This window comes from Daphnia pulicaria, chromosome 9 (genome assembly GCF_021234035.1).
Source record: "Daphnia pulicaria isolate SC F1-1A chromosome 9, SC_F0-13Bv2, whole genome shotgun sequence".
NCBI lineage: Eukaryota > Metazoa > Arthropoda > Branchiopoda > Diplostraca > Daphniidae > Daphnia > Daphnia pulicaria.
The window spans coordinates 4,165,954-4,185,866 of record NC_060921.1 but is presented as its reverse complement, the minus strand read 5'-3'; the positions used below and the strand labels follow the sequence as shown (position 1 = coordinate 4,185,866).

The 19,913-nt window shown below is 45.3% G+C and overlaps 4 protein-coding genes and 3 non-coding genes across 9 annotated transcripts in view; 2 read left to right on the top strand and 5 right to left on the bottom strand.

Annotated features, from left to right (window-relative positions):
• Window positions 1-19,913, top strand: part of LOC124313083 (dipeptidase 1-like) — a 1,013,891-nt gene that overhangs the window by 155,398 nt on the left and 838,580 nt on the right. The gene's annotated exons all lie outside the window — the stretch shown is intronic.
• On the bottom strand, window positions 178-11,087 carry LOC124312813 (cadherin-86C-like). Of its 3 annotated transcripts, none has more exons than XM_046777288.1 (19): window positions 10,185-11,087; window positions 5,305-5,537; window positions 4,873-5,117; window positions 4,727-4,810; window positions 4,515-4,649; window positions 4,305-4,445; window positions 4,115-4,238; window positions 3,862-4,051; window positions 3,670-3,760; window positions 3,369-3,521; window positions 3,119-3,277; window positions 2,907-3,057; window positions 2,635-2,810; window positions 2,483-2,579; window positions 2,093-2,417; window positions 1,901-2,024; window positions 1,703-1,833; window positions 1,537-1,625; window positions 178-1,467 (listed from the first exon to the last, which is right to left on the bottom strand). In XM_046777288.1, exons 2-19 carry the CDS (start codon window positions 5,519-5,521, stop codon window positions 254-256), a joined length of 3,846 nt encoding a protein of 1,281 aa, XP_046633244.1. In that variant the 5' UTR covers window positions 5,522-5,537; window positions 10,185-11,087; the 3' UTR covers window positions 178-253. The 3 variants fall into 3 exon arrangements, with proteins under 3 accessions (XP_046633244.1, XP_046633245.1, XP_046633243.1); XM_046777289.1 differs by lacking the exon at window positions 10,185-11,087 and adding an exon at window positions 5,609-5,688; XM_046777287.1 differs by lacking the exon at window positions 10,185-11,087 and having other exon boundaries at window positions 5,305-5,692.
• Window positions 3,560-3,630, bottom strand: Trnag-gcc. The gene has a single exon. It is a non-coding gene; the product is annotated as a tRNA-Gly (tRNA).
• Window positions 11,575-18,330, top strand: LOC124313804. The gene is made up of 9 exons (XM_046778613.1): window positions 11,575-13,200; window positions 13,282-13,953; window positions 14,125-15,264; window positions 15,356-15,515; window positions 15,592-15,750; window positions 16,182-16,297; window positions 16,361-16,470; window positions 16,541-16,708; window positions 16,780-18,330. Exons 1-9 carry the CDS (start codon window positions 11,895-11,897, stop codon window positions 18,328-18,330), a joined length of 5,382 nt encoding a protein of 1,793 aa, XP_046634569.1. The 5' UTR covers window positions 11,575-11,894.
• Window positions 15,785-15,871, bottom strand: Trnat-cgu. Its single transcript is given in 2 exon segments — window positions 15,785-15,820; window positions 15,836-15,871. It is a non-coding gene; the product is annotated as a tRNA-Thr (tRNA).
• Trnat-ugu lies at window positions 16,047-16,118 on the bottom strand. The gene has a single exon. It is a non-coding gene; the product is annotated as a tRNA-Thr (tRNA).
• Window positions 19,021-19,896, bottom strand: LOC124313515 (glutaredoxin-2, mitochondrial-like). The gene is made up of 6 exons (XM_046778481.1): window positions 19,843-19,896; window positions 19,626-19,692; window positions 19,504-19,551; window positions 19,332-19,436; window positions 19,221-19,266; window positions 19,021-19,142 (listed from the first exon to the last, which is right to left on the bottom strand). The coding sequence occupies exons 2-6, from the start codon at window positions 19,677-19,679 to the stop codon at window positions 19,093-19,095; spliced, it is 303 nt and encodes a 100-aa protein (XP_046634437.1). The 5' UTR covers window positions 19,680-19,692; window positions 19,843-19,896; the 3' UTR covers window positions 19,021-19,092.

Genomic DNA, 19,913 nt, shown 5'->3' with positions numbered 1-19,913 from the left:
TTTTTATACTTACTAAATCGTTTTTATAACATTAACAAATATTTTTAATTAACATCTAGGGATTTTACATTTTTGCGTTGTTGCCAGATCGTGAAGCGATATTTTTTGTTGTGGCACCAATTCAAAAATTTCAAACGGATTGTCGGGATCGAATATGAAAAAGTAAGTAGAACAACGATTCAAAATATTTTGCATTTACCAAACCACATATAACAAATGATACACAGGAGATTTCAAAACAATGGACAAAATGTTACGCAGGGAGATTGTCTGTGGCCGATGGAATTTTCGTTGTGGCGACTTCGTCGTAAGCGATGGTGAAAATGGATTTCTTCTCCAGAAATCGGCTGCGGTTGTTTCCGTTACCCAGCTGCTGCTGCTGTTGAGGATTGAGAACAATTCCGGAATCGTGGTCGTCTTCAGTCAACAATTTGTTGGGCTTCGTGTAGGACACGGAAGCGGCATTGCGGCCGGAATTGCGCTGTGAGCGATCGTTGCTACTGGCACTCTCCGTCTCATCTCCATCCACCATGATGGGATTCCGGCTGCTGGATGTCACTCTAGGCTGTTTCTTGTTGTTCTTCTTATTCAAATTCAATTTGTGACGCAGAAAACTCGATCGATTATTGAAATAAGGCAACTCTTTTTCCAGCTCTTTGATTTCTTTCGAAAAGCTTTCCGGCCGCTTGAGCTGGACGTTGCTGCCTTCGTTCAGCATGGCATTGCCGGAATCCGTCCGGTCCCACGCCTGCCTGGCTCCCCTCTCCACATCCGACGGATGAAACTGCCGCTGCCCACCGTTTCGTCCGCCGTTGTGGTGGAAATCGAAAAGACCTTTGGGTCGGAGGTAGAAACTCGATCCGGTTTGTAATTCCCGCTCCAACGCGCTGTCCGTCTCCTCCAGGATGGGACTTTGAACGTATTTGTTGAGGCTGTTGCGGTGTTGGGGCTCGGTTGCCAGACGCCAGTTCATATTATTACCCATCTGGTCTTCGATGGATGAGCGATGTGGGAAATTGATCATGGATTTGGACGAGTTGCCGGCCTCGACTTGATCCACTTCCGACTCGTTGAGTCTGGGCTCGCTGTTACTCCGCCTGACTTTCGACTGAGAATCGGTCGAGATGCGACGGTGGCGGTGGATGGCCGTGTCCAGCTTCATCACATCCGCATTGCCCATCCTTTGATAGTAAAAAGCATTGTCGCCAGCTCCGTGATGACTGGCAGAGTCTTCCGGCTGGATTTCCAGGAATTCCATGTCGTTTTCTTCGACGTAGTGCCGGCCACCTCGTGATGGATCATAATTGACGTTTCCAGTCTCTTCCGAGTAAATGTGTTGCATCCCTCCGTTGTTGTTGGGAATGCGGAAGGGACGTCTGTGAGATTCGGCTTCCGGCAAAGTACCCAGCCGAGTCGTTCGCCGGACCTGACTCATCCTTTTCCCTCCACTCCAAGCTTCCTTCCGGCCTTTGAATTTTTACAATTGGATTAACAAATGAATATGTAAATATGTTTTCCATTTGAATTTGTATTCACCTGGAGTTGTCAAATCAGAAGCCTGGCCACTCCTTCCATCGACGACCATAACTGGCCGAACGCCTCCGCCGAAACGGCCCATCTTTTTCCTGTTTTTATTCCGGAATGAAAATCGAATCATTAGACGTGACGGAGAAATATTGAATTAATTAATTGTGTAACGTACGGATCGTTGTAGCAGTAGCATCCAGGGCAACAGCAGCAAATGGCTAAGAAAATCATGATGGCCACGAAAAACAGGATGAAAGTAATCAGGAGCCACAATAAAAGATTGTTTTTATAGCGGTACTCTTTCTCCTGAAATTCAATTTCAAAATTTTTTTTTAAATAGATTTAAAATAAATCAATTCAACCCTAATCTTACGATTGAAACTCCGCTGCCGTTCAAATCGAATTCGTTCGAGATCATTGCGTCACGAATGCGCTGGACATCGACAATGGCCGCGTGCGGAGGGAAACGGACCGTGGCGATCAATCGGCTCTTTTGGCTGAAATTAATTAATTAAGAAAATCAATTTAATGGCTATTAATTAAAAAAAACTAATTAGCTATGTACCTGTCCTGATTCAAGTTGTCGATTCTTTCGCTGAGAGCTATAAGTTCGTCCAGGTACGGCTGGACATTGTTGATGGTTGTGGGGGCTCCGGTCAATAACGTCAGTAACACTTCCATCCTTCTCACGTCTTCCGCTTTCTCCGGAAGGTATTCCATGCGTTTTGGCACCAGAAAATGAATGCTGCGGGCGATAACTTCTTGCGTGAATACTTGAACGACCGTCTCTGCATGCAAATGAGGTACACCCAAATCGTAGGCCCGCACTTGAAGCTGGATCAGCGATGGCAAATTGGTCGATGTCAATGGTGCCATCAGAGTCACCTCACCTGGACAACATTTTTAAAAGTTTAATTTCTCCCGTTTTGCAAATTTGAATTTAATTTAATAATACCTGATAATTCGCTAATTTTAAATTTTGATTCGAAATTTCCTCGGACGATTTCGTATCGGATCGCCCCATTAGTCGGACTGGTATCATTATCGACTGCCTATAAATTTACATGTTTTAACTCCAATTTTCTTTAAAAAAATTAATTATTATACCTGGACAACAACTTTAGAAGTTAACCGGCTAAGATCGGGAGTTAAATTGGTTTCGTAGGGAAGACCAATGAATTGAGGTGCATTGTCGTTGATGTCCAAAAGGCGAATAATGACGGGCACAGTAGCTGAACGGCCAGTTCCTTCCATATCTCTGGCCTCCACCGTTACTGTAATTTCTGTTTTAAATATAAATAAACCGAACAACGATTACAATTGCTCCGCCGAGCGTCAGCCGTGAAAAGAGATTAAAGCCTTTGCGGCGTATCATTCACCTGGCGAAATTTCACGGTCCAGTAAAACTCCCGAGCCGACGGTGATCAATCCGGAAATGGGGTCTAGGACAAGAGCCTTTGAAAAGATGCCGTGAAGCTGCGTGTAGCGAACTGTTCCGTATTTACCGGAGTCGGTATCGGTGGCTCTGACCTATTGAGCAACCTTCTTTCTATAATGAGCTGATGAGCATTCGTTCAGAACTGGATAGTACTTGGATAACCACTGTTCCGGGCGACGAGTGCTCGGGTATCTCGGCGATGTAAGTGTCTTTCTCAAAGACGGGGATGTGGTCATTGTCGTCCGTTATGTACACAATCACCTCTGATGTGCTGACCTTGTTGCTTCCGTGCTGGACTTCTTCCGCCACAACCTAAATCGCATAAAATATAAAGACATTGATGCAACATGAAAATTAAAAATTTTATTAAACGTTAATTTAGCTCGAAATACGGATAGTTAACCTTGAAGCGAAGCTGCTGGGTCTTTTCGAAATCGATAAGAGCTGGATTTTTCACGCGAATAGTAAAAGTGGCCGCGTTTTCAGCCACAGAAGGCGAAATTTCAAAAGTAGAATTATCGCCTAGTAACGATAAGGAAAATATTCCGTTGTGGCCCTTGAAAAAAAAATTAAAAAAGAAAATTAAAAAGGTTTTGCATCGACCGGGAATCGAACCCGGGCCGCCCGCGTGGCAGGCGAGCATTCTACCACTGAACCATCGATGCTTATACCTAACCACTTTTTTCAGTAAAGTGTATGTATACCTGATCGTTGTCAGTAACTTGAGGGTTTTGGCCGTCTCCAAAGTACAGAGCAGTTCCTACAGGTGAGTTTTCCATCAAATGGGCTACATACCTATTGTGATTCATTACAATTTTTCAAAAATAAATAATTGAAAGGAATTTTGTGGAGAAACTACAAACTACATATTTGTTTAACATCAGAAAACAGCGTACCGGTCCGAGTTGAATTCTGGGGGATCGTTTGTTTCATCTTCAACCATTAGTGCAATGTCAACTGTGGTCGTTGTGTTGGCCTCATTAATTAAACTCCCAAGCTCTTCAGCCATAATGGTGAGCAGGAAAGGTGCTTTTGAGCGCACCATTTGGTTCAGAGGAACAAGTTTCTTCCTCACTTTCAACTCACCTGAAGAGCAAAATTTGTCAAATCTTTATCTTAATCATTACAGCATGCAAAGTATCTGATTACCTGTTTGCGGTTCCATAAAGAAGAAGGGGGCGAATGGATTGTTATCGACCATGATGACGTAATGAATATCACGCGGATTACCCTTATCGCCGTCTTCAGCTTTAACTCTCAGCACAACTTTACCCTAGTAGAAACAATTCAGTTCAATTCGAGTTTGAAATACTTTGGGTGGAAAATTAGATTAATTTACTATTTCAAGTTTGTCGGATACGGCCGTGATGGGCGGAGCCCTAACGAAAAAGGGCGGAGTATCTTGAATATCCATAACAAAAACGTAGATGACAACTTCCACCACGTTGCGAGTGTCTAGTCGGTTGTCGACATAGGCGTTCTAAAAATTTCAACAAAAGTTTCAAAAAGATGTAATAACGCAAAATGAATAAAATCGTATTCAATTTACCACTGCTAAAATCCGAAGGATGTGAACAGTTTGAGTTTCAAAATCTAACGGTTGTTCAAGGATAATGGAACAATTGGTCCTATCCGATCCAGCTAATTTATCAGCAATCCGGAAATTCCACGATTGCTTCGTCTTCTAAATAATTCAATTAAAGTTTGATTAGTTTAAAAAATTCAGAATTTAATTCGATTAATGTAATTTTAAAAACATACCCTTAGCTCCACTCGGATGCCACGAATATTATTGGTGTTCTTCCGCGCGATAAAATAGTCGACCACGGAATCTCTGGGTAAATTCTGAATTGAATTGCAAATCAAATTTATCAGGTCATCAATAATTACGTCATTTGCAAGCATACTTCAGGCACTGTGAGATACTGGTTCAAATGTTGGAATGAGTCGGTGGCCGACGACGAAGCGTTGGTGGCCTGAATGGTACAAAAGACGGTCGTTGTGCCTCCCGAAGTGTCACGAACCGACAGACTCAATTCGTAAATCTTGTCCAACTCGACTGCCTCGTTCAGGATGACGTTCGCCTCGCAGACGGAATGCTGTTTGCCGCACGGAAGAATTTCCAGCGACAACAGTTTCGGATGCTTCAGGCCTTGCGTCGTACAAAATGATTGAATTGATTTTAATAATCATTTTAATAAAAATAATAATGATTTTAAATAATAATTTTTTTATTTAATTATTATTTTATTAAAATAATAATTTTACGTAAAAAATGATTTCATTGATTTAAATCAATCAGAAAAATAAAAAAACTAGAAAAATGATAATTATTTTACTTGTGAAACTGAACTCGAGGGGATGGTCGAAATCGGGATCGGACGCCCGGACGCGGTAGATGGTCGATCCGGCCCGAGTTGCGAACGGCAGGAGCAGAATCCTCATCCTGGAATCCTCGTCGAAGGTCGGCAAATTGGCGCGGACGTTCTCCGACACGGCGATGATCAACACCAACAACTCGCAGACCAGACACAAGTGCCACCTGACAGTCGACATGGCCGCCCGATCGTGTCTGCAATTGCAACCAACACAAACGTTTCAACGAATTGTATCTCTCGTTCATCCAGCAATTTGTTGCCAGACCGGGGTCATTAAATAATCATATTGAAACACATGCGCACCGTTGTGTTTTCACGCTCAAGTTTTCAGGCTGAAAGTGGTTGGGGGGGGGGGGGGGGGAGAGATAACAGCAGACACACGTCACACACGATCGAATTATTTTTAAACTGTCACGCACTTTTTCGGTTGTATAAAACGAGTCTCTCGTGCTGAACGTTTTTCATCCGCTTCCAGCTCGACGGTTCTCAGTTAAACGCGTTTAACTTCCGAATTTGAAATATATATAAATGTTTAAATAGATCGCGGGACTGCGATAACGACACTTTTGGACCGTGGATTTCGATTTTGGTTTGTCTCAAAACTTTGGGGGGGGGGGGAGATGTTGTTCAAGAAAATCTACGCGTGCGGATGGCGTGTCGGGATTGCGGTGGGGAGACGAAAATAACAAACAAAGACGACGACGACGTAGTTGGACGACCTTGGCACGCCGGAATTTCTCCAGCAAGAACCAACCAAACACACCCCGCGCGGATTGTCAAATGGAGACGATCCGATTGTTATACTATATCTCCGCCTAGTGTTAACTTTGGTCGAGCTAGCTATACCGACCAGTGTGTGTGTCATCACTCATTGCTGTATAGTTCTATACATCACTTGATTTGGCTATAGAAGGCCACACGCCATTGGTTTATTCTTGTATGCAATCATCTTTGAATATAACTCAATTACCTTGAAATGTTTAAAGTGGGAGGAAAGGTGAGAAAGTGGTAGGGTAAGATAATCTTTGTTTGCTCACCTATCCTCCTATTTCTAGAATTCACCATCAAAATGTATCCAATCAAATCATTCCGTTTTGCACTGGTTCACTAAGCTTTTTTTAACAAGCGATCTCCCACTCAACCGGACCGTTTTGGTGGAGGTACTTTTCGGATCGTAATCCGGAAAAGGACTTTACAAATCCGGACTAGGTCTATTCTGTTCAGAATCGCATGGCGATTCCAATGGAATTAAGTCCGGATTTTTATCTTTTCCCGTTCACGAGATAATCACGGTTGAAAATCGTGAAATATCACGAAAACCCAAAGTCTCCCCCTCCGACTATATCGCTTTTAGCCGTATATTCGGCTTATACAAAAAAACTAATTTATACAAAATGTAGCCCTTTCATCCCTTTTTCAGAATCCAAAAGGATTTTCTATAATTCTGTAAGATGTCCGAGATATCACGATTTTCGTGATACCCCCATTTCGACATATTTTTCAAGCATTTTATTCGGCGTTGCCGATTTCCGTATATGTGACTTCGCCCCCACTCCTTCGCTTTTTCCATTGTTTCCTATGTATCAAGTCCCATCTGTATCGATATACAAGGCCTTGATACATAGGAAACAGGGAAAAAGGGAAGGAGTGGACAGAAAAGGGGGCGAAAAGCACATATACGGCAATCGGCAACGCCGAATGAAATGCTTGAAAAATATGTCGAAATGGGGGTATCACGAAAATCGTGATATCTCGGACATCTTACAGAATTATAGAAAATCCTTTTGGATTCTGAAAAAGGGATGAAAGGGCTACATTTTGTATAAATTAGTTTTTTTGTATAAGCCGAATATACGGCTAAAAGCGATATAGTCGGAGGGGGAGACTTTGGGTTTTCGTGATATTTCACGATTTTCAACCGTGATTATCTCGTGAACGGGAAAAGATAAAAATCCGGACTTAATTCCATTGGAATCGCCATGCGATTCTGAACAGAATAGACCTAGTCCGGATTTGTAAAGTCCTTTTCCGGATTACGATCCGAAAAGTACCTCCACCAAAACGGTCCGGTTGAGTGGGAGATCGCTTGTTAAAAAATGAAACTGAAAACTAAAGAAATCAAATCATAATTAGAAAAACGATTGGAAAGGGATGACACCTACCGGTTGCTTCGAGTACATTTAGCCGAGTTTAAAACAAACGAACCAACGCATTCCTTGGCGAGTTGAAAATAAACAAGAGAAAGAGATATCCCCATCAGAGAAAATAGCGACGGAAATGAAAAAGATAAAATCCCGGGGACCTTTTAGCGCGTTTAACGAATTCCCGAGTTGATTGAGCATTTCTCTGTCAAAACCGTTTAAACGCATTGCGCGCCTTTAAACACACACACACAGCTCTGATCGATTCGACTCTATACTATATTTACTATACTTATATAACACACACACACCCATCACGCTGGCGTACTTATTTGTTTGCGTGTCGTTATCAATCACATCGCGGCCTGCCCAAAACGGCAGCTCGCATTAATATTTATCAAAAATAAAATCCACTTGTCCCGAAATGGTGGAAATATTCCCTGTTGCGTGGGAAAAACGTTTTCTCACCCTCGTGCCGCAATTTCAGACTTGATAATAATACAATATCATGGAATTTTTAAATCCATTTCAAAATTTGGCGGGTTTTCTATTTTTTTTAAAAAAAGTTGCATAATATCACCGAGCTATATCCTGATTTTATTATGATTATCGTCGATAGGGGAAAATTGTCCAGAGGTTTCGGTCGTAACTTCTATTCCTTTGAATAGGTCCGCTAAATGCTGTATCACGTGCTGTTATTACAGTATATACGTACATATTCCGGAATAATATGTGTAACACAGTCCGGTCGAGAACTTCTCCTATTCATTCTTTTTTTTAAGTTTCATTTTCCAATATCTTTAGGACTCGGATGACGTCCAAACTGGGAACCATAGTAAAACTTTTCCCATAGGGTTTTGACTTATATGGCCGTTATAATATTAAAACTCGCGGTACTTTTTAACGTGTCCGTCTCAGACGGTCTGGACAAAATAAAAAAAAGAAAAGACTATTTCAGAAAATACAAAAGGTTATAAACTTAAAACTTATGCTTCATAGAATTGTTTACCATCAATAACGGTTGAAGTGGGGTCTCTCTCCAAAGTCTAAAGAAGGGGGTTTAGATTCTATTGTATGTATTACATATACCTGGGCACGCGATCACCGTCACATGTATAGACCGTTGGCTTTATTCTCTATCTGATGTGTTGCTTTGTGTTGTATATAGCTGGGCACACGGAGATATATATATACATAAATCGCTTGGTTGTTTAAAAAGAAACATTCCGGGAGAATGTCGCGGGACGAAAGAGGACAATTAAGGCGAAAGAACAACATTTCAGGAGCGCACGGCACGGCACAAGACTGGCCATCGACTTATCCTCTGGCCACACAATTTTCTTCTATTTCTCTTCAAGGAGTTTCGGAAGTCGATGATGATGATAACGGTGCTGGAGCCACATGTGTGAATAAGGGCGTTGATGAGGACCAGGCACGAAAGAGGCGCCATTAGGAGCCTAAGGTCAACACAAAAGTTTGTTTTGTTTTCTCCTTCAAAATGTTGAAAAAGGTAAACGGAAGGAAGTCATCAACGGCCTCATTTTCTTGGCCAGGAATTGACGTCAAAAAAGGCCTAAAGGGATGATGCCTAATCAAAAATTGAGATGGCATGTTTCTCAGGAGGGCCCCCCCCCTCCTAAGTCTAATAACAATCATCAAACAAAAAAGGTGAATTGTTTGTTCTCTTTCTCCCACAATCATCACCAACGTCAAACATTTACAAGAGAAATCGAACGATAGTGAACCGAATCGACTGTGCGTGTCCAGTTGTTATCCGAGTGGTGGGCTGTCGTCGCCCAGGTAACCGTTTTCACCGGGAGGAGGCCACCGCCACCCCCCTCCGTTTGTGTGTACACACAAACAGAGGAGGAGGAGGCCATATGTTTGTGTGCATTACTGAATAGCTCAGCTTGGGGAAAAAACCGGACAACAAATACACATATCCACCCGCACCGCAGCTGTGTACATAATAGAGAACTTGGACTCCAAATCGATTGTCGATCATTCATTATTCATTTTAGAGGCGGTCGGCTGTCTGGAGCCGACCGCAACACGTTGACCAGTCACATAGTTATAGCGACTTTTTAATAAATAAGAAATTTTGACAAGGAGGAGTGTAAAAGGCTGTGCACACTCAGACTTGTAGACTACTCGACTTACTTGACTAGTTTGATAAATGACAACCACACATTTTTGCCCAGGGTTAAAAATTGAATTTGTGTTGTCCAGGTTTTTTTCTTTTTAAAAAATGAAATAAAATAAAATAAAGTAAAAGGGAAAATAAGTATTTTCTTCTTCTTCTTAAACTTTCCGCTACCCGCTGGGCTATTTCCAGGCCTGGTGACTTATTATTAGCCCCCTACTCGCAAGCTGGAACGCGTTTCGGGAACCCGACACACGAAAGAGCATATTCAACACGCGTGCTGTGGCTATGGATGGGGGGAGGGAGGAAACACAAAAAATAATAATTCCGGCCAAGTTTCTATGTTTTCCAAAAAAGAATCAAACAAAAAGAAAATAACCACCAAATAACATCCCCGAAAGAAATAAACTTAGATTTTTGTTTCTCTCTCGATATATAAATCAGTCAGTCAACATCCCAACTCGATATAAGATTACATCAGATATATAATCAAAAAAAGGGCGGAGTCTTTGTACGTGTTTCATCATCACGTTCTAATAACAAAAAAAATAACTGACCTGGATGTGTGTTGGTTAGCGTCCGACAGTTGCGAAAAGATGCGAGGAGGAGACGGGAAAAAAAATCCCGCGGGAGCGTGTGTGTGTGTGTTATACAGCTGAGGAAAAAAAAACGATGAATCACCGTAGGGTCTTGGTCAACGAGCTACGCATAACCAAGGCGCATGGGAAAAAAAAAAGGAAAACCCAATTTCTTCTTTTTCTTTTTCAATTCGCCATCAAAAAATTCAAAACCCAAAAAATCAAAAACACTCACGAACGGTATAGACACACACACTGGGGAATTCTATATAGCGCCAGATTACGATAGCGCTCTAATAATTTTGTGAAAAACTCACAAAAATAAGGTTCGATGGATGTTGTGATTATTTAACACCACCAGCACCAGCACCGCCACAGCCGAGTAGTAGTGTCTCTTTTTTGGCTGATGCGGATGTCGCCCGACTGTCTGCCTCCGCCAGCGACATGGTACTCCTCCACACACAGGTGACTTACGACAATATGTGACGTTACGGGGTGGAAGGGATGGGGGGTTATAATCCGGCGATCGATGATGGACTTGCGCGGATCAAGTTGCCTCACCACACACGATCAAAGTAACTCACCCACAGCCCAGTTGGCTCTTTTTGTTTCTCAGTCCGGTCACTCATCAATCGATTCCGATTGTATTCCGGGTTATAGGAGGGCATGGGCCAGTCACGCAGGTTTCGATGCGGCCAAGATGCACGGGGATACAACCGGCCTTAATCCGCTTTTGCTGCTGCTGCTGGCCCAGCGAAAAAAAAGCCCCGCAATGGCAATTCAAATGTTGCCGTCGAAATATCCAGTATATGGTATATAGCCTCCCGGGTGGATATAACCAGCAGCCGGAAGCATGCGATTCAGCCATCATCCACACACACACACACACTGGGACGTGTGTATATATACAGAGAGCTAGAGGATCCTATAAACTTGGCAATCGGTCGAATTGTGAAATAAAAACGACACAATACGTACACATTTAATATATCCCAGGTGAAACTACTGGGATACGGCCCCTGGAAATGTATGTATATAGTTATTATACAATATTTGGGCCGGATGCCGTTTTCCTACCGAGTGACCTCGTTTCTGTTTAGGCTCTCGTCATCATTTTTCCTCGATTGGTTGTCAAAAAATCAGCGGCTGGTCGGACGTCAATTAATAATCAGCCGCCCATCCAGCAGGCCGGCCGCCCATTCTTTTTGCGACAAACGGTCGGATCGATGGTCTCTAGTTAGCCCCCAGACGGACGCGTTTATAAAGTTGGAAATTTTGTTTGTTGTCTTGGTGTGAGTCTCGTCTCTTTTTTTCTTTTTCTATGTGTTCCAGGCTTTTCTCTGCTGCTGTGGGCTCCTACTCTCGGCCATCGGCGGGAATGAAGGAGTCTATAGGAGGAGAGAAAAAATATTCCGGCGCGGACGGATATAGACGGGCTATTTATAGCCGAGACGTTTGGAATCCTCCATACCCCCCAACACACACACACACACACCTTACAGTTTTGCTAGACCTTGGTCTGACCCAAACTGCCTGCTTCCCAGTCTTCTCTTTGCCGTGTTCCAGTCGAGTCGATCAGGCGATCCTGCTCAACTCTACATCCTATAGACAATGCTGTGAGTTCATCCATCCATCTCCCCCCAATCCAGCAGCAGATTCAATCTACTAAAAAGTGGGAAAAACCAAAAAATGAATTCATCAGAGGCAGAAGAAGCGTGGCAACAGGAAAAAGAGTTTCTGGATTACATGTTCGTTTCACTCCGTCACGGAGACGAAAATGGAGCCGCCGCCACCAGTGAATCCGCTCGGATACGTCGAACTGGGCAGCAACAGCAGCAGCAACAGCCCAGTAGCATTTCGTACACAACCAACAGCACTAGCACTGCTAATAGCACTGCTGCTAATAATACAGACGTTATTAGCTCGACAAAGTCCTTGACGTCTGTCAAAACTACAGACACTCCGGCCGGGCTGGATCATTTGGACAACCTGTGCAAGTTGATGGAGCAGCTGGGCGAGCTGCGCGACGCCAACAGTCGACTGCAGAAGCGCGTCCACTACCTGGAGGATATGAAAACGCTCCAGGAAATGCACCAGGAGCTGGATCTCTTTGTCGGAAGCGATTCCGCCGCTTCCGCTTCCAACATGTCGACCAAGGCGGATGCCGGAGCAGATCGCTCGCTGGACAGCCTCGACAGCGGTGAAATCTTGCCCATCATCAGTCAGCACCAGGCGGAATTGATCCCGGTCGAACCGGCCAACAAGAGCGCCGGAATCATGGACAACAACAGCAACGGAAGTGTTGAGCATTCTTCTTCCGGTGGCGGAGGAGGTGGTGGAGGACACCGTCAGTCGAGAGCGGGCAAGAAGATCAAGAGCCACCACCACATGAAATTCAAGAAGCCGGGCGGCACGTTGTTAAAGTACCGCGAGCGGAGTAAATCGGTCGGATTCGACGAGAACGTGGCCCCGCCCCCCATCGCCGCCGGAGGAGAAGAGAACGAAGTCGATTATGACGTCAACAATGCGTCGGCCACGACGACGCCGTCGCCCGACAGCTACAAACTACCCGAAACAGCTCCTGGAAACAGGAGCCGGCCCAAGACTAAAGTCTCCAAATGGACCAGAGTCAAGGAGGCTTTCCGCTGGGAGAAGGCCCATGTCGACCAGCAGCATCAGGCGACGTCATCCGGTGGCAGTCCGTCGGCCGGCAAAGTGACCAGCAGCAGCACTTCAAAGCTTCCGGACAAGGAGGAAGTGGGTGCCCTGGACAGCAGCAGCCACAACAACCGACATCAAGTCAGTCCTTATCAGCACTCGCTGGCCTCGGAGAGTTCCAGTCACGCCATGGCCCGGTCACCTAGTCCCATCTTCCGGCTGGGACGCCGGAGGAGGTCGACCACGTCACGAACGTCCACCTCCTCTTCCTCCCTGTCAGAGTGTCCCCTGGAGTCGGAAATCCTGAAATCCTTTGCCGACGCCCAGGAACTACCCCGTAAGTTGAATGACACCCTACAATTTCATAAGAGTTAAATGAATTAAATTTAAACTAAAAAAAAAACTAATTTTGAAATAGTTTTCCACCTGGAGAAGAGAGCATCCAGCCCGGAGGTGAATAAACTGTTGGCCGAAGGCAGTGAGGAGGAATCGGGCGGAGGATCGGACGTCCATCAGCGCGGCGGCTACGTCTTATCTCTTCCGCAAATGAAACGGTTGCACCGGCAGAGCACCGTCAGTTGCGACGGCAATTTCGCCACAGGATTGACGCCAAGTGGCGCCGGTGGCAACGGCGGCCACATGCCAGAGCGTATTCCGGAATCACAAATTCTTTGCAGCTCGGAAATGCCTCCGCCGCCGCCGGATCCGATTAGGATGAAAGGGCCCGAGTCTCCCAACAGGCGAAAGACGAGCAGCAAAAATGGCAGCCACAACTTGATGGAACATCAGGAGCTGGTCCAGCAGCATCCAGCGACGATCCAGCAGCATCCGGCGGAGAACAATCCGGACGAGAGCGTCGGATCGTTCATCTCTAGTTTGCGGAGTCAGCTGAAGCCCATCAACGAGTGGACGTCCAAATGGCATTGCGACCTCATGAAGGCCAACAACAGCCCGTCGGCGTTGGCCAGCAGCAGCACCTCGCCCGGCGGAGGGGGAGCCGTCAGTCATGTCGAAACGAGTTCCAGGAATTCCCTGTCCGTTCCATCCACACCGAACCAGCATCAAACATTCACATTTGACGAATTTCCCGGTAAGACGGGCGACAGTTTCTTCGTGTTTGGCTGCTGCTGGGCGACTGGCGGGTCCCGTGATGATTACGACAGATACGATTTTTTTCTTTTCTCTGGCCGTCTATTTTTCTATTTTCAGCTTTTCTCAAAAATAACGTTCGGCCATTTTTTTGTATTTTCGTATTTTCCAGACGGAGGACTCTGCGACCTTGGAACGGCCAGCCGGGAAAACAGTCCCGGTGGCAAGAAGAATCACGACATTGAGGCGTCCATCAAGAACCATCCGGGATTGTTGCTCAACAGCATCTCGCCGGAATTCCGGAAAAAGGTCGAAGTCTGGGAGAGACTCAAATCGGGTTTGTCCGTGGCTCCGGCCTTCGATTCCGGCGCTCTGGCTTTAGCCACTCCGCCCACTCCGACGACTCCGCAACAGCACGGGAGCAGCAAGAAATCGGCGGCCGACAGTCCGGATTGGAACGACATTGGCAAGCGGAGGAGCGAGCCGGATAAATTGCCTCCGGCATTCAAAAAGAAATTGGCCGAATGGGAAATCCGGAAGGCGGTGGCCGGCAAATCCGACCAGAACGTCGAGGAGCTGCACAAAATTCTTCCGCACGATTTCAACCGGAAGCTGCAAGAGTGGGAGCGGATGAAGCAGCAACAAGCGGCCGCCGGGAAACTGTCGGCGGGAACCAATCAACCGGGACTGGAACGCCAAGGATCCGGCAAACAGCACCACCACAGCCGGGGTGGCAAACACGTCAAGACGGGCCAGAAGACGGACGAAGTCCAACAACACCGAGGCGAGAAGCAGAAGGAGAAGGAACTGCAGTGGCTGGAAAAGGAACTGCAGAAGATTGAGCGTGAAAAATTGCGACTGGAACGTGAGCGTGAGAAATACATCGAACGAGAATCCCGGCTGGAAAAGATCCGGGAAGCCATGAAACAGCCCGGACACGGTCCCCAGCGAGAAATTTGCATCCGGACGTCGACGGGTGAATTCCGGTTCCAGGGACTGTCTCGGAAATTCACCAAGAAACTTTTCCAGTGGGAGGAGCAGAAAGGCATCCGCCCGGAAGCGAGTACCATCGCTTTATTAGACGGGGCCTTCAGTCCTGGCCATCACCATCATTTGCATCACCACCATCCGGCGGTGGGTGAATTCAGTTCCAGCATTTCGGCCCGGCCGAGCAATTTGTCGGCCATTTCACGATCGAAATCCGAGAGCAGCATAGCGGACCTTGTTAGCGCCAGTGTACACAGTCAGCCATCCAGCTTGTCTCTCAACGACGCCGAAACAACGGCCGACTTTGACCGTCGATTGGCCTCCGGTAGGATAATATAAACAAAACAGCTGAGCAGTAGAAAATGTTGTTTGTTGTTGAGTTGCAACTCCAACTGAGATCTGACGATTGTTTGTAGATCAAGAAGAAGGTGCCCAGTCGACACCTGGACCAGGCGCCCTCCTAGTCGAGGTGGAGGACGTTACGGAGGATTGCGCAGCTGTTGTTGATATACCGGAAGTCGAACCTCAAGCCCCTATCTATAGCATCGCTCCAGCAGAGCTCCGCCAAACAATACAGTAATTTAAAACAAAAGATGTAACACACAGTTTAAGTCCAGTGATAATATTTCGATTGTACCTTTTTCCCATTTAGTCGGAGCGAACAAGAAGAGCAACCAAGGTTCCAGGTAGGGATAACCGGTCCGGCAAGAGTTGAGCGTAACGATTCCGTCAGAACCGAAGCCAGTTTCAAGTTACTGGAAGAAAATCTGTCACTTCTCGACCGACTGCGAGCTAAAGGTGAAATTGTCAAGTAAGTAAATTTGGTTGGAGATGGAAAAAGTGTTTGCCTCCTGTGAGGATTGAACTCACGACCCCTGGTTACCTGAGCGATTGCGTACGAGACCAGTGCTCTACCACTGAGCTAAAGAGGCCAGTGTCTCAAAAAATGTTCAGACTCAGAATCATCCTGTACAACATGGCTTGTACATTTCGACATTGAAATTTGGGTTCCTTTTAAAAATGTTTTGATCGCCTGTAGAAATGTAGAGATATCAAGTTTCATCTTATCTTTGCTTTAAAATTTAAAAAAATGTAAATAAAAAGAAATGCCCCCTGTGAGAATTGAACTCACGGCCCCTAGTTTACAAGACTAGTGCTCTGCCACTGAGCTAAGGAGGCGTTGAGTTCTCTAAACATCAGCTGGTGCACAAACGTTTGCAATACGTTTTTTCCCCACAACAGATACCTGGAATTGCAGATGACCTCAATCGACGGGGATATGGCGGGTGTAGCCAACACTCAAACGGAGGAAATGGTTAGATTGAAAGAGGAAGAAACTTGTCTTTCCGACCAAGAAGGTAATAATTGTTTAGAATACTCGATTCATTAACTTCCTCTAATATCTAAATTTACATTCACAGATAATAATTCTACTGCGGGAAACTCGTCCACTATTGATCGCTTGAAAAGGCGCATCGTTTTGCTTGAAAGTCGCGGCCAACAACTCAAATCCGAGAAAGAACATCTCCAAGTAAAATTTACCTTTAAAAAATGAAATCAATTTCACGATTTAAACGTTAATCGATGGGATGAATTCTCAGACGGTTTACCAACGCCAATGCAGCCAACAAGTTCACTTGGTCCAGCACTTGGTGGATAAAATGCAACAACTGCGCGGGATTGGCACCAGTTCCGGAGATACACCACCACCATTCGATCCGGAAGCCCTCCAACGACTAGACACGCTCACCACCGAAATCCTCCAAGAAGTCTGATTATCAATTTTGTTTCTTACCTTTTCAAAAGTTCGACATTTTAAAATCCTTTTCTTACCGTCTAGGCCCAGACTTTGGAAATTTCCATGAGGCATCCTCAAAGGCTTCCGGCGGCGACTGGAAACCAAGGAGAACTCGTCAGGCAGCCGTCTTCCGCCGTCCGATTTCCTGAACAGCTGAGCATCAAAGCCAATCAACTCAAAGAAGAATACGAGCGTCTGCGATCCTTTGATTCCGATTTGGAGACTAATTCAGACGACGAGCCGGAATTGACCCCAACTCCACGGGTTATTTTACCCCAGCTACCTCCAGTGCCGTCGGAAATGAGCAGCGCGGCCCGGAAGAAAGTCTTTGTCGAGACCCACCGTTTAGTTTTCGCTCCGTTGGAATCCAGCGACGACAAAGCCTCGACGACTCTCTACCAGCCGGTGCTGGCGGAAGAGGGAGCCGAGGACGGCGTTCCGTGGCGTCGGACGGCTCGTGACCAACCGGCCGATTCCTGGAGGAGAAATTCGTCGACATCGACTCCGACCGAAGAGAACCCGCCGGATCAATCCCGCCCGACGGCTGTGACCACTGTACGCAATACCGCCCCCAATATCCGGCGGATGATCGACAAGTATCACCAAAGAGTGACAGCTTCCGGCAAGGAACGTTCCGCTCCGACTTTCCAATTCCGACCAAGATGTGATTTAATGACGGACGAGCGTTCCAGCTCGTCAACTCCTCCGCCGACGATTGTCATCGAACATCGAGGCCAGTCATCGCCACTGGCGGCAGCAGCCGATAGTCCGTTACCTTTCGAGCACGGCGGTCATCTTCATCCCAACTGTTTGGTCCAATTGAGTAAATCGCTGAGCGCAGGAGCCATGGGTCCAGCAACTACTGAAACTCAGAGGGCGGGATCTTCATCCGCCAGCTCCGCAACTGGCTGGAAAGGCAGCGGAGTGTTACGCTCTCAAAGCGGACTCCAATTGCCGACCGGCCAGGTGACGCCGTGCACCCGGAATCCTAGTTTCTTCCGGAAATCCCCACTCGATCCGTCCATTGACGACCTCCTGCAAAAGTATCGAGGTAGAAGACAGGTGGGCAGTGTTCCGGCCGATTTGCCAAAGAGTCCCACAACCAATCCGGAGCGGATGCTCAAATTGAAGCAAGCTCGCGAAGCCTTCCTAACAGTTGGTCCGGGTGCCATCCAGTCAGTCGAGTCCTTGTGCCCATCGGAAGAGCGCGCCCAGCCGTTGGTCGAAGAGGAATCTCAGTCCAGTCCCCAAGGTCCAGCCCTTATTGTTCAAGGTATTGAAGCCAAGTCAGTTGTCCAGAAGTTGTGCAGACAAAGTTTGTTTGTAGATGTTACCTTCGAGGCCCAACAGCCACAAGCAGCAGGAGACGCCGGAAGCTGCAGATCACAAGAAGGGAGCGTGGTGATGGCTGGGGCCTGGTCTGCCGGAACTGGGGGCAGCGTTCCTTCTTCGCCCGCCACTTCTAGGCGGTCTAGTACTAACGAGAATTTACGCAGCCGAACAAGTCCACAGCAACATCCAGCAGTAAGCCGGCGAAGTTGGCTGAAACAGCCATCAAAGTTCTTCTTCCCAAAAGCCCCCAAAACCCCATAATATTTAATCCATTTCTTTTATTTTGTTGTTCAAATCAGCATTTGATGCCCCAGACTTGCCCGAACCTACAATATAAATATTATTATGATGATATGCATAAAAAGGTGGCAGACATCAACGTTCCTGCGGTCCTTATTACATTTTAAAAATCGTTTTTTTTTCGTTTGTTCACAGTTGACAAAAGGAGAGAGAATGTTATTTGCGCTTGTTTCATGATTGCAATGGTTGAATTGGCTGAACAATCGGATTATACACACCTGTATGAATATATATTCATTCATAAATCACCTTCGATACATAAACTTGCTTCCTTTTACCACCACGAATGTCTCTCGCAATTTCTTTCAGTGACAACTTTTTAAATGAAACACTGCCATCTGGTAAAAATGCTCGAAGCTGGAGTAGTACTAGAGCTAATTACATATGAAAATATCACGAAGGTTTTCCTAGTCTTTTTAAACGTGAGACACTTTGAAGGGCTATACTACCTACTTAATATTTACCAACACTGGGATTGGGATACAAGATGGTCACACAGCCCTGCATGTCAAGTGTTGAACTTCTAAAATACTTAAATGAAATTGAATTTTTTAGATAACAGGAAATGGTTTAAATTTGAGGGTTTTGATAGTTAAGGAACTTACCATGTAGTAAAAGAAATTACAATTTCAAAAACAAACAATCGTAGGCTATAAGACAATATGGCATGTATTGATCACCAGCAATACCAACACAATTAAGTATTAACTAACCATCAGACCTTTACTTTAACATATCCTGGAGTTTTCCTTGCTTGTATAGGCTTTGAGTATCTAAAAGCAGAAAACATTTGTTTGTTTAATGAAAATGAATCTGGGTAATAAAGCACATCAAATTCAATGCTAACTCACCAGTTCCACCTCCAATACATTGACCCTTGACAAATACTCTAGGAACCTGTTCATATAAAAGATTTAACTTAAAATGCTACGAAACTTGTAAGTTTCTAAAATTGTAATTACAGTTCTAGTTCCTGTCATCTTCCCAAGAGCGTCTTGAATTTGTTCACTATCTTGCACTTGGTCTAATTCAATGAGGTCATAAGGCTGGCGCATTTTGTCAAAAACCTAAAGAGAATATTTCACACTGTCGGTCTGAAGGTCAAAACAGTTGGTTCATCAAGTGTAGGCCTACCTCTTTAGCCATTGTGCAATATGGGCAATACGTTTTTGAATAAATTACCTGTAAAACAAAATTTGGTTTACGACGACGTCTAAAACAAAAATTGACTTTCTTGCTTTTACAGCCTTGCTTACCACAGTGTTTTGAGAGATTCTCTGCCGAATTGCATTAGTTACTGCACCGCTCATTTCTGAAGAGGGACTAGAAGAATTGATTCCCATCAATTCGAATTTAAAAAAACAAAGACACTCAAAGTATTTAAAATCTTAAAAGCAACTGACAGGATAACCAAAGAAGTGGGTGTTTCAACTAGTGGTCCAAAATATCTGCGAGCTATGTTGCATGCATTACCTGGCATAGAGACGAAAGCTTAAGCAGACGACGCTTAAGAGGCTTTTATGTTTGCTCTACACAGCTCACAG

Bases quoted from the DNA above. Each gene is read 5' to 3' on its own strand.
- LOC124312813 (XM_046777288.1), bottom strand. From the start codon at position 5,521: ATGTCGACTGTCAGGTGGCACTTGTGTCTGGTCTGCGAGTTGTTGGTG. The intron at 3,522-3,669 runs GTATACATACAC...TTTTTTTTCAAG, and splicing joins AAGTTACTGACAACGATCAG to GGCCACAACGGAATATTTTC. The intron at 1,468-1,536 runs GTGAATACAAAT...AAAAATTCAAAG, and splicing joins TTCTGATTTGACAACTCCAG to GCCGGAAGGAAGCTTGGAGT.
- LOC124313804 (XM_046778613.1), top strand. From the start codon at position 11,895: ATGAATTCATCAGAGGCAGAAGAAGCGTGGCAACAGGAAAAAGAGTTT. The intron at 15,751-16,181 runs GTAAGTAAATTT...TCCCCACAACAG, and splicing joins GCTAAAGGTGAAATTGTCAA to ATACCTGGAATTGCAGATGA. The intron at 16,709-16,779 runs GTCTGATTATCA...CTTACCGTCTAG, and splicing joins CCACCGAAATCCTCCAAGAA to GCCCAGACTTTGGAAATTTC.
- LOC124313515 (XM_046778481.1), bottom strand. From the start codon at position 19,679: ATGAGCGGTGCAGTAACTAATGCAATTCGGCAGAGAATCTCTCAAAAC. The intron at 19,552-19,625 runs GTAAGCAAGGCT...TTTGTTTTACAG, and splicing joins GAATCTCTCAAAACACTGTG to GTAATTTATTCAAAAACGTA. The intron at 19,143-19,220 runs GTGAGTTAGCAT...TTCTGCTTTTAG, and splicing joins ATGTATTGGAGGTGGAACTG to ATACTCAAAGCCTATACAAG.